General features: G+C 39.2%; 2 protein-coding genes across 4 annotated transcripts in view; one reads left to right on the plus strand and one right to left on the minus strand.

Moving 5' to 3' along the window:
* triob (trio Rho guanine nucleotide exchange factor b) overlaps positions 1-13,104 on the minus strand; it is a 117,832-nt gene that overhangs the window by 59,944 nt on the left and 44,784 nt on the right. For 2 of the 3 annotated variants that reach the window (XM_042490614.1, XM_042490615.1), the window contains 5 exons: positions 12,291-12,405; positions 9,438-9,630; positions 8,212-8,316; positions 7,549-8,019; positions 6,436-6,558 (listed from right to left, as the gene is read on the minus strand). In XM_042490614.1, the coding sequence (XP_042346548.1) occupies positions 6,436-6,558; positions 7,549-8,019; positions 8,212-8,316; positions 9,438-9,630; positions 12,291-12,405 (1,007 nt within the window). Of the gene's footprint in view, positions 1-6,435; positions 6,559-7,548; positions 8,020-8,211; positions 8,317-9,437; positions 9,631-10,076; positions 10,153-12,290; positions 12,406-13,104 lie in introns of those variants that run through there. The other variant, XM_042490616.1, reaches the window with a different exon arrangement.
* LOC121946160 lies at positions 2,545-5,588 on the plus strand. Its single transcript, XM_042490617.1, has 5 exons — positions 2,545-2,866; positions 2,977-3,057; positions 3,648-3,725; positions 3,963-4,057; positions 4,185-5,588. The coding sequence occupies exons 1-5, from the start codon at positions 2,554-2,556 to the stop codon at positions 4,248-4,250; spliced, it is 633 nt and encodes a 210-aa protein (XP_042346551.1). The 5' UTR covers positions 2,545-2,553; the 3' UTR covers positions 4,251-5,588.

Here is a 13,104-nt window from a genome sequence, read left to right on the forward strand (position 1 = left end):
GCATTAGCTCAGAGGGCTAGCTTGGCTTGTGTACTATATTACTTGAACATTACTGTCACCATCACTGTGTTCAAAAATCTAGCAGTTCAATTACGTGTTGCTTGATAGATTATAAGAAAAAAGAGGAACGAATAGTCAGATATCTGTATTGAAAAGCCAAATGCAATTCAACATAATTTTGAGTTGGTTACAGCCCTACTTAAATCTCAATTTACTACTCCTTTATGCTATTCAGTGTTTTGTTTTTTATGCAGGAAATAGTAAATGTGTAAATTAAAGAGTTAAGTGGGCCTCTATAACATTCACTCCAGTGGGAGTCAACAGGCTGCTGGTAGGCTTGTTGTATGGGAATAGATTATGCTAAATGATGTAAAGCAAAAAAAAAAAATAAAATAAAATATCACGCCGTCCTGGCGTCTCTGTTGATTTAGAGCAACATTATCCAGAAAAAAACGCCTATTTATGAAAACTAAAACTTATAAAATATGGGCTATATATAAAAAAACTGTATATATATATATATATAAAACTTTGATTTTCCTTAGATTCACTGTGCATTTTGAAAGTTGTTGCCCTGCAGACTGTTGTTCAATTGTTAAAAAAAACATTCATTTTAATTTGAAGACCAAATAACATAAAAAGAAATTACTTCCTGTAAAAAATCACCAGCTAATGTGCTATTGTCATTTAGGGCAGGAAAAGTTCCTTTGAGAATGCATATTACAAAACTGAGCTCAGAAGTTCCACTGATGAGTAACTATGCAGTAACACTTTCTATGAAGCCCATGACTAAAATTCATTATTCAAATATAATACGTTATAATGCCTCTCTAGTGCTGTATAATCATAGTTATAAGCGCTCATAGTTATTAGTTATGTTCAGCCTATAATATCCTGTAAAACGCATTGTTTTCTACAGGAACGTACATATGCTGCACTCTTTCTGCTGATGAACATTTGAAACAACACTTGCCTCAATTTGAACATAATAATACAGATATAAGCATTCAACTATGATTCAGAGGCAAAACTTCTCCTCAGCTCAACAAGGGAGACAGAGAGAGATAGAGGGTGAGCAAGCAGCAGAATGAATGAAGAGAGAGAATGGCAGTTATGTCAATTAAGCAGTTAATTAGAGAAACAAAACCATGTTTTCTGGTTGTGTTACAATGGTAAAACTCTAGAGCACAAACAAAAATCCTGTATGAAGCTGCCTTACTGGCTGGATTTAGAGTCTTGAGCTGGGGTCAAAGCCATCACCCAGAAACCCATAATTTCCCGCTGGAGAATTTTCAGAATAAAACCTTGAATTTTTCAGCTTTGGGGACATAACAAACTACTACTTTTAGGCTACAGAATGATGACTTGTTATAAAATATTCTGAAAAATTATAAACGCTTATAACTATATGCACACTATAACACACAAGTGTGTTCATAATTCATTATAGACATTGGCATCATAAGGAGTTATGATTATTGTAATAAAGCATAATGAAAAGGAGTGTTTATAACTATGATTATACAGCATTATAGAGGCATTATAATGTATTATAAATATGTTCATAATGTGTTATATTGATTATAGACATAGACTTCATAGAAAATGTTACCAAATACGCTGCGACTGACTAGTTGGACTTTTTGCACATACAGATGTCTGATGAAAACAGAAAGAGCGCAAAGATAAAGTCATTAAGCTGCATCTACAGAATGCAAAGGGGAAAAAAGCAGCGTATTAGTCCAAAAAATCTAAACCCTGTCCCTACCCTGCATGTTCTTTAAAATCAATCAAAAAACTAATGCAACACTGTGTTAGCACCAAAAAAAGTGCACTATAGATTTAGAACATCAGTCCATTTGTAAAGTCCAACTCTTCTGTTAACAAGGACGAGCCATCCAAACAACCTAAACCACAGGTGTGAATATTTCCGTGACTGCTTACTGGTAAACTTATTATCCCACACCTACTTCTGCCATTCTACTAAATATCTTCGATATACAAATTGTAGGCAAATCATCTCCATTCCTTCAGCGCTGTAATACTGTTTCCCCTTTTTTTCTACATAATGTGTAACTTGTGTAACCAGTGTTGTGCACGTATGTAGCATTTTTGTTGTTTTTGTAATCTATTGCTATACTTGCTACCAAAATCTCCCAGTTTCACCACAAGGTTCATTTAAGTTTTATGGTTGCTATTGTAGGCGTTATATAATAACACACATATGGCAGGGGCTTCAGCCATTACAGATCATAACCAAGCCTTCTTTTTATCTGACATCATTGTCAGGATTTGAACCTACACCTCTATTTTGTCTCCTGGTGATCTGATATTTTTTAAATTAAGTTTATGATTGCATAAGCAAGATGGAACTCTGTAAGTTGCATTTGGTGAGAGGTGGAGCCTCTGCCCTGGGCAAGTGACTGTTGGTTGGTCTCTTGAAGTCCCTCCCGCTAAAAAAAAAAAAAGTCTTTGATATTAACAGTTATATGTAAGGTGTGTTTGTTCGTACCTAACACAGTTACAAAGATAGATATAAGGAGATGCAGTTTAATGATGGATGGAACTGTAGCAGCAGATGATGAATACATGACGATGGATGCTGACACATGGTCAGATCCTGCTGACATGTATGAAAACAACTATACCCCTGATTGTGATTTAAAGGGTAAAGAGGGTTCATGGGGATGCAAATCAGGACCTGATTCAAGGGAACAGAAGAAAGAAGAGATGAAAAAAGAGAAAGCTGCTACTAACACCCACAGCCCAACAACTGCACATCCTCCTATCCCTCTATGCGACAGATACATCACTATCAAACACCCTCCAGCAAATGCAAAACAAAGAAAAAGGATATCTACATTAGGTAAGATACAAACTTGAATTCAAATAATGTAAATACAGAATATGCAGACCCACAAGACCACAGCATATTATACTTGTAAATAACATAACATTAAATTATCCTCTGGGTAGATGTCCTCAGGCTTACTACACTCGGCTTGGTGTTGCTGTGTATTCTGTTACTCGGAGGGTTGCTCATTCTGAGCTTTAATTGTGAGTATGAACTTTTTTTCATAAAATCACTACTTGAAAGATGCAGCACGTTTCCCCTGAAGTACAAAAGATGTGAAAAATGTGCATGTTTTGCACACTGTATTGATAATGTAATATCTTGTCTTGAAGTGTAACCCTTTAACACTTGCATGCTCTTTGGGGTAGATTTACCAAATGTATGATAAATGGACTATTTTTGATTGTCAGACCCTTTGAAAATTGGACATAAACTTTTCGAGGAGTGAACTGCTTTGAAGTTTCAGTTGTTCACCGGGCAGGAATCATGGTCAAAATATAAAAGACATCTTTTAAAAAAAATGACCACTGTTACCAAAAATTTGGCCATGAGTCTTATGGTATGTATATTAGAATATTTATTACATGATCATATTACGGAAACTTCATAGTACAGTAGCAGTAGCACTCTGTAAAACCTTTGCTCAGTGCTAGTGTTCAGCAGGCTGAACAGCTGGTGATAAACGGTTTCACGATATATGTGCATGCATTAATTGTGTCTGTGTATGTGTCTGTGTCTACTTGGCCTCTATCAGAGACCAAATTCACAAAAATTCACACATCTTTTATGACAGATGTCAGATTATGTGAGGAGCAGATAGAACTGGCTAAAAGTCTAACTGAGGAGAAACAGAAGTTGAAAGACAAAATAGGTGAGTGGCCAACAAACATATTATTCATATCAACAGAAATGAAGAATGACTACTCTTTAACAAGGTATGCAAAATAAATAAATGAACGAATAAATGAATTAAAATAAATAAATAAACAAACAAATAAATAAATGAATAAATAAATAAAATTAGACAACTATGATAAGGAAAATCAACTGACCAATTATTTTATTAATACCATTCAGATTGAACTCATCTATTGTTTTGTCAATACAGGTAATCTGAGAAACCATACCAGAACAGTCTACTGTGTTTCCAGCATACAAGACTTTGATTGTTCCGGGTCTGACCTGCTCATACTAAATCCCGATGTGAGGAACACATATACTGATTTGTGTGTCTGTTTATGTGTGTCCATGTGTGCATAAATAAAAGCATGAACAAGTTGAGGGTATAAAGTTGCATAATCTAAATTAACAACTTTATTTGCCCTCACAGGAGCACTTCCATAATCTGGGTATCAAGGTGTTCTTAAATGGAACCTGCAACATCTCTTTTTCCTAGACTTGCACTCCACGTCCCCACCTGTTGGTGCCAAACTGGAGACAAATCAACAATGTAAAGGGATAACCATTTGTTCAGATCATATATTCATAACCATGTTTTAATCTGTTTATCATTTCTTAGAGTATGTTTTGGGTTTGTTTGTGCAGCATATTCTACAGGTCTGATATAGTATCATATTTCTTGTCTGCCATTTATTTTTGTTCGTATGTATTTTTATGCTTTTTAACATTTTTTTTATACACATATGTCCAACTACATATACTGTATGGTGTTTTAAAGAACACAAGTAATGAATGATTATTTGAATTTCTTAAGTAAGAAACAATGTTTCCAGTTTTTGCAAAGCCAAGAAAATTACTTTTGCATTTTTCTCTCTAAACATCCACCAAAAAACTTGACCACTTCACTGGCAAATTTGTGACAGCTGTCCCACAAAATATTTCTCTAAGTGTAAAATGGTTGCGGTATAAACTAACATATTTTTAACTGATACAAGGGACTCCTTCATTCCCAAACTGTTTTTGTTAAGTAATTCCCATGGGAGGCATAAAAACAACTCCATCTAATGTATTGTGCATGACACAGTCTCACTTACATGATTGCAAACAGTCCCCATTAGCATTTGGTTTAAGTCATCAACTTAAAGTTGATGATGAAATTCCATGCCGAAAGCAATGACTGCTAATACAATATTGCAAAACTACATTGATGCAGCAACGCATCTTTTAAAACCAGTTATGCCAATGACATCAGTGGAAACTGGCACACATGGTATATGTTGTTTTACCTTGTTTTTGTCTCCCATTTATTTTCGCATATAATGGGAAAACACACAGAAACAAGGCGGAGAAACAAAACCACACAGTCTCCACACAAATGCACATAACCACACACGGGCCCTGACACTATGTATTTCCATTCAGCCATGCAGGCAACAGGAACGGGAAACGCTGCTTCCTGTGGAAGAATGGGTGGAGGGGGCGGTGGTCACTCTGCGTGTACCCGACTGTGTATGTGTGTGTGTTTCCAGTGTATTGTGAATATATGTGTGAGTTTATACTACAGTTCCCTCTGTCTTTTCTACTACTGTTGTCTCAGGGGTTATTTGTTCATCTCAACCCACAGTGTTGACACAATTGGCTTTGGGTGGTCACCAAAGCTGCCCTGAGACCTGATGTTGACACAACTTGTTGAGCATGGTTCCTAACACCAGTGGCACTGTGAAGTGAGAGGATTTGGGGCCCCGCTCCCCTTTGGCTACACTTTTATCACACCAACAAAAGTTACTGTAATACATTTTTTTACATTTTACATTTTTTTCTGTAGATTGTTTCTTTTTTTACACAATAAGAGGTATTGGATTAAATATGTGCTTTCTTTTAAGTTATGATAGTTTAAAGACAATTTTCAGTCCAAAATAAATTTGCTTTGCTGACACATGTCCAACTTGATAGTTATCAACTGGTTCAAGATTGGTTTAAATGTTTTGTCATATAAACAGGTATCATAATGTAACACATTACAATGCCACTGTCACTAATGAATTGTGATTTAAAAAAAATAAAATCTGAAAATATAAGGGAAATAGGGCAGTGTATTTTTTTGGTATGCGGGAGACAAACACTAACAGGAAGGGGCAGGTATTGAAAGTTTTTGGAGAGCATGACCATGAGGGGTTAAAGGTTTTGATAAGGGCTGAGCACTGTAAGACTGCAGAGTCCACACAGTATAATGTCCTCAGCTACATTTATTAGTCTGCAGCAGAGCTCCACAGACAACAGTGAAGTACTGGAGGGCACAGAGGGTTGTGCAGCGGAGCAGCAGAGGGCAGCACACAGCTATGGGAGGGGCAGGGAGGTAATATGGGTCAATTATGGGAACAGCACTGTGACAAGACATGACAGTGAGGGCAGAGTTAAGGCAGAGTGGAAAACAGCTGAATAATATGAGGGAGACAGTGGCAGGGCATAAAGTATCAGTCTACTGTGAATCCTAGCCCATGGGAGAGGATGGCTGGGGATGAAAGAAGAGGTTCATGTTTGTGAGAGTGGTTGTACAGGGGTGGGAGGCATCAGCTTGTTACTGTGAACGACAGTAATGATGATAGTTTGCGACTGCATCGCCTGTGTCTGAGTGTGTTTCTGTGTGTGTGCACACGCCAGAGACAAAGACGACGTCTTACCATGCAGTTCATGGCAAAGTGGTTGTGCTGGGTCTGCAGCTCCACAGCATGCTGGTGGTTCCCTCCAATCTCTGTGTAACTGGTGAGAAAAAGCCCCTTGTTGTGCATGATCCAGTCAAACATCTGCACCCAGAAAAGGGGGAGAAATTGCAGTTAGTCATACAGAACGCACAACAAATGAAAGGGGTCTTTCCGTCTCTGGTTCACTCATAGCAACAGCAGTGAGAATAAGAGAGGACCTGTTGCTCAGTGTTTGTAATTAACCAAAACCTTTCATCACTGCACTGACTTGCAGAGTGCAGTCATCTAAAAGCTCCTCTGTAGTAAGTATGAACAAAAGAACAAGCTCTGTGTGTTTGTATGTGTCATTTATGTGTCACTGTGTTCTTTCTATGTTCTTCTCTCTACATGCTTGGTGTATGGAAAAGGTGTGTTTAAATACAGCTCTGACACTTTCCATAGTTGGTCTCTGAATATGACTTCAGCTCTGTACAATTTTATACTGTTACATTTCCCAGCACCAGACAAGCAGCATCACACTCTGAAACACTGACCACATAAAAGCAGTCAGGCACACACTCACACACATTCATTTCCTCTGTTTCCATGCACACAAACACACAGAATCAGATAAAATGTTACCAATATATAATATAGGGATTGAGTACAAAAAATAACCATGCAGAACTCAATCTTATATTACCAAAAAAGCTTTTAAATAACAAAACCACAACTAGTCACAAATGTAAGAATTTACATTATTAGGATATTGTACATTAAGCTCCTGTAAACACTGGCCAGTAGTTCTGTAACACAATATACATACACAGCCTTGCTAATCTGGGATATACTGGGATGAAAGTTGATCTGGCGACTTAAATGTCTGGATTAATTTATTGTTTACAAATATCCAGTTATGACTGGCATGCATGTATTCTCAGGCATCAGATTAGCTCCTGTTCAGCCTGAAATACTTGTATGTATCAAGAAATAAACTAAGCATTAGAGCATATCAACACAGAAGAACCAAGCGGTAGGAGTACGAGGAGGCAGTGAAGAACTATTTAAAATAGACATGGTTTCAAGCATCATAAAAATAGGAATAGCACTGACCTTCTCCGCATCCTGTTCAAACAGACGCAACTGGAAACACTGGTCCAGCTTCAGTTTCCTCATGTGCCACAGCTGCTGCAGATTCTGGCGTGTCCCGTGAAGCTTATCCAACAAACCTGTCACTTTAGCTACTAGGTTGTGGGCATCCGCATGAGCATGGAGGCCGTGATGATGGTCATTGGAATCTCCGCTAGCTCCACCACTGCGATTACCGTAGCCGCTCTCACTGCTGCTTCCACCTCCTGCAGTTTGTAACTGTAGCCTTTGTAGCAGCCTTCGTCCCTGCGCATCCAGCTCCTCCACAGACGCCTTAGTGGCCCTTTTTTTCAGCGCTGCATGCTCTTCCATGAGCCTGCGAGCCCCCTCCAGGTCCCGTGGAAGGTCACGCTGGGACAAGGTTTCCTGGAGCTCCTCAAGGCGTGACAGTGCCCGCGCTGCATCGCTGGCAAAGGTCTCAAACGACAGCCGCACCTGGAAAGAGGAAAAGTTAAAATACTACTGGATCCAAAAAAACATTATGGGTAAAAGAGAAGACTTGCTGATAATGTCCGGCTGATAGAGCTCTTAGTGCTAAGCATAAAGAGACTTAAGTCAAAGGCTGGTCTCTTTCTGTGTGACTTTTAAAGAGCGGAAGATTAGAACAAAAAGAGAAAGTATCCAAACCTCAATCCAGTCATCATGGTTGTACTCTAAGCTGCCCTCAAAGTCAGCTGTCAGCTGGGATGGGTCCACAATCTTGGATAAACCCTCTAAGGAGACCATCACCGTCTGGTATGTGGGACAAATGAAATGAAAGGAAGAGGGGTGAATGCAGGCAAAGAAAAGAAGTTAACAAGATTTGGAAATGAGGATAAAAAAGGGCGATAAGAGGAAGATAGAAAGAGAAAGACAACCACAATTTAATTATCATCACCTTAACACACTAATCAAAAGTTAACTTAACACCATATTTCTGACTGCTAATTTAAAACAAAGAATGTGCAGTCTGTACGTGTCCACTGTTTAGATAGGTGGGGTGACCAAAGAAAACATTCCAGAAATTTTAAGCAGCTTTCGTGTTATCATTAATAAGTTGGAAATACACAGACACAAACTCTTAGGAAGTAAAAACAGACACTGCTGAGGTTCACAAGATTAAGGGAAACGCAATGTAGATGTAAAATAAACGATAAGATTTGGGAGTCTGGAGTCTGTTTGTGTGCTAAGATGCTTTAATAACTTGAGTGATTTTTTGCTTCTTTTTCACTGCAAGCACACCAAGACACAATAACAGAAGTAGGTGTAGTAGAAGGTGTGAACCTACACACGTTAGCAGTAGAGAGCTGTGCAATAAAACATCTTGCACTGCTGGATAATTAGCAGCAGTTGTGAAAACTCAACAGTGCTTGAGGGTGAAGAGGAGAACGCATTTCGATTTCGAGACTCAAACCAGTGACCTGCTTATCAGTCTGCCTACACACATGCAGTACATATTTGACATCATAAGAAAACAAGTGGCTTGTCCAAACCCAACTCAATACTGTTGGGATGATATGCTTCGGCCTGTCCTATATATCCTGTTGCCATAGTAACTGGGTCAGGACTAAATATACCACCACCACATGCCCGCACGGGACAGAACAGTGCCACTGTCACCGAGCAGCAGTCCAATTAGAGCTGACAAATTAAGATTGATAGCTATGCTAAACCATTTTGAACTCCAATAGTTTACAACAAAATATAATATACTGATATAATGAGCACAACCAGTGTCTCCATCTCTTGCACTGTATACTCAAAACAGACTATAATACTAATGGTTCTTGTGCTATATCAACAACAACAAAACCAGGTTAGAAATGTTAAAATAATTAGTTTTGTGTATTTTGTGGGTATAGATCGTCACCAACCTCAAATTCAAACTTGGAGCTGCCGAAGTTGGTCCTCTGCTTCTGCCAGAAGTTGTCTGGCTTGATGATGAGGGCGACGTGGATACAAGACGGGAAAGACTCCTGGAGGATCTTCAGCAGAGGCTTGATACTGTCCCACTTAGAACCACGCATGTCCACAATGACTGTGAAGCCATGTCTGGCCACCTCCTCGCTGCAGAAAAAAACAAAAATGTAAATAAAGAGGTCGCAACCTAGGACGATGTGAGAAGATACATTCTAAACACGTGAGAAGATATCGCTTTTAAACGACAGTATCATGCTCACTTGAAACCATTAGGGTAGCTTAGAAGAGAGTGTAAACAAATGACAACAAAAGGATAGAACCAATCATATGTGATTGATTTGAGTCTGACCAAACCTGAATGAGCTGAAAGAAACAATGTCAAATCAGTGAGTCACATCATTGTCTCTAACCATGATACAGAAATAGAGACACTACAAAGCCACAAAAATAAAAGAACCATTGTAAAAAAGGCAGAACTGCAAATCTGCCAACAAGATTTAAAGTGAAAAGATCCCATGCAAATCTCCAGAGCATCTGGGGAGGGAAAAAAATAGTTAAAACATTCAAGCGTTGAAATTTCCACTGCTGCTTACCAGGAGTCCTGCTGCTGTATAAGTCCATAAAAGGTTGTTTCTCAGTGTTAAAGGCTTTAATCTGAATGTGTCTAGCTAGGAGACAGAAACAGACGCAGGCCCTCCTGCTCTAACTCACTCTGACCTCACTCTCTGAAAACAGATCAGCAGCCAAATGGGTAGAGAAAAACAGAGCGCAGAGGAGGGGGAGAGAGAGAGAGAGAGAGAGAGAGAGAGAGAGAGAGAGAGAGAGAGAGGCAGAGAGGCAGATGTAACAGAAAAACGAGGACGACAGGAGAAATATTTAGACAGAAGAAAGAGAAATCTATCTGACCTCCTTCTGAGTTAGTGACACTTCTGAGCCTCAGACAGGATGGCCACCTCTGACGGATCTTTTCTTCCCTCTAGTTTCACCTCTGAACACAGTTCCCAAAGAGTTGAGCTTTTTGGAGGCAAACTGAAAGCAGTCTGTCCTAATTCAAAACAAGCCACTTGTCACGGTTGTACCATGTAATATTTTAAGGGTCCAGTGTGTAGGATTTAGGGGTGCATATTTGCTGAAATGGAATACAAATAATAAGTTTGTTTCTTTGGTGTATTATCACATGAAAATAAGAATGGTTGTGTTTGTGTTACATTAGACTGAGAATTTAATATCTACACAGGGAGCAGATCCTCATCTGAAGAGTTCGCCATACTGCACCGCCATGTTTCTACAGTAGCCTGGAACAGACACACCAAACACTGGTTCTAGATAGAGCCATTTGCATTTTTGACTAAAGTTCACAGCCCTTTATGACTATCAGAGAAACACTGATCTTGACATGAAACTGCTTTATTCACTGTTTATAATGGTTTAAATCCCTTGGTCTTTTTGTTTTAAAAAGGAGACCCCTGCGGTTAATTCTGCTCCCGGTAAAAATCTCCTGCATCAGAGAAAAAAGTGAGCACACATAAACAGGTGCTAAGCTAGAGCTCTGTCTGATGCCACTAAGTCTTCCAAAATTGTACACATTATATGCTCCATTAAGAGAAAAGCACTACAAATAATAAATCATTTTTTAATATGGTTTTAATTTACTGCATCTCAAAATGAACAAAAGAATAAAGAAGCAAACATCACAGTCCTTGTCACCCTTCAGTTACTTCATTTAGACTTAATCTGACCTACTTTTTAGTTTCTAAGCAACTGAAAAAATATGAAAAATTGAATACCAAGGTTTTATCTGATTAACAGTTTGTTTGTTTGGACTTTGATAAAGAATTGGAAACTACATTAACAAACATTTGCATAATACTGACAACCGATGACTGAAATATACACAGACCGTGGCTATTTATAATTTTGCCTCGGACATCCCAGAACATCCTAAAGCAGCCCTGAAGAAACCTGGACCCATTTTTTGCAGTAAGTGATCCGGACCACCTCTTGCCTCAAGTAGACAAATCTCCAAACTCTACTGTCAAAGACTTAAAGCACTCGACCTGTAAAGTACTAGAAACTACAGCGCAGGGGGGATCAGAAGCAGCAGAACAGAAGAGTACAAGCTTCCCTCCAAGCTAATCACAACTGACTCCAAACAGAACAGCCTGGAGCTAAGCGTTGAATCTGAGGAATGGGTGCTTCTAGACTTGAACATTAGTATGCACGGAACTACAAGGCACAATGGGGTATAACCCTGCAAGAACATCCTGTGGCTAAATGCCTCCTGCAAACAAAGAAACAGGGAAAAAAGCCAATGTATTTTTAAGGAGGAAAATAGAGGCTGCAATCTACATGACACTTTGTTTAATCAGACCTGACCAACTCTAACTAGACATGATCAACAGCAGAGTGAGAGAGGAAGAATTACTCAAAGGGAATGAGTGGTAACCTACATAAAGGAGCTTTTAAAGCTTTTTCTAGAGAGTTAGGAGGAAATGAGAGGGGGGATAGAGGAGGGGGAGTTGGATCTTCACAGAGAATCCAAAATAAAACCATCCCAGCTCTTTGTAGCCGCAGGTTATGCTTCAGTGTTTTAAATCAAAGCAAGGTGCAAGTCTGACACAAAGAAAAAGATGAGATGTGTGTGTGAGTGTGACTGCATACAGTAAGAGGCCAAGAGGAGGAGTCTGTTTCACATTAACCAAGCATCAAGAATGGGGTCTTATAAGTCAATACATGTGCATATGAGTGTGTGCAGTTAGTAGTTATCTTACACTGAAACTCAGTGCATTTGAAGGTACATTTCCTACCTGGGAATAGTAGCCAGGTAGGCTATGAGCCTGCGTAGGTCTTCAGGTCGTATTCTGTCATGGTTGCTCCGTGCTGGAAAGGTGAGAACGGGACCTCCGCGTCTGTCTCTGCCACCTTTGGGTAGAAAACAGACAAGTAAAATGTTATTACCAATTATGCCAATTTTCAACCAGCTTTGTATCAAAACATTGTGAGTAGTATGTGTAAATAAACTGTGGTAAACTTTCCTCCATCTAACCAGTGCCCAGATATTACTCTTTCCTCCACTGCGAAACTCTGCCAAATGACGTAATTAACGTCATTTGGAAGGGTATCACTGGCTCACGGGCTGTTGCTGGAACTACATGCTGTACTTTTGCATTTTTGTATTGGCCGCCAACCTGCTGCCGCCAGCCGCTGCCTTAAAGAGTATACAGCTGATCAGGAGACCACCCCCCCTCCTTCTCAAACTCAGAGCAAACTCCCATCACACAGTAAAACTAAGCAACTAAACTAAACCAAGATTCTGTTACTGAGTTGCATATTTCTCACCTCCTTTTCAGGAACATGTTTTAGCTTATTGTAATATGAGATCTGGCCAGATGCAATTGTTTCATACTAACCAGTCCACATTGTCCCCCACCGGCGGATACCTAGCATTCTGCTAGTTGTAGGTTTTCTACCTCTTGAGCAATAGCACCCCCTTTCTCAGGTCATGTAACACCAATTTTAGATTTACATCTTTCTATTGCATAGACAGCCTAGTTTCATCTGTGGGCCTTCTTTATAATGATGGAAGCCTTCTTTATTGCTCAGCTACTGCAGTATGGTATG

This window comes from Plectropomus leopardus, chromosome 7 (genome assembly GCF_008729295.1).
Source record: "Plectropomus leopardus isolate mb chromosome 7, YSFRI_Pleo_2.0, whole genome shotgun sequence".
Classification (NCBI taxonomy): domain Eukaryota; kingdom Metazoa; phylum Chordata; class Actinopteri; order Perciformes; family Serranidae; genus Plectropomus; species Plectropomus leopardus.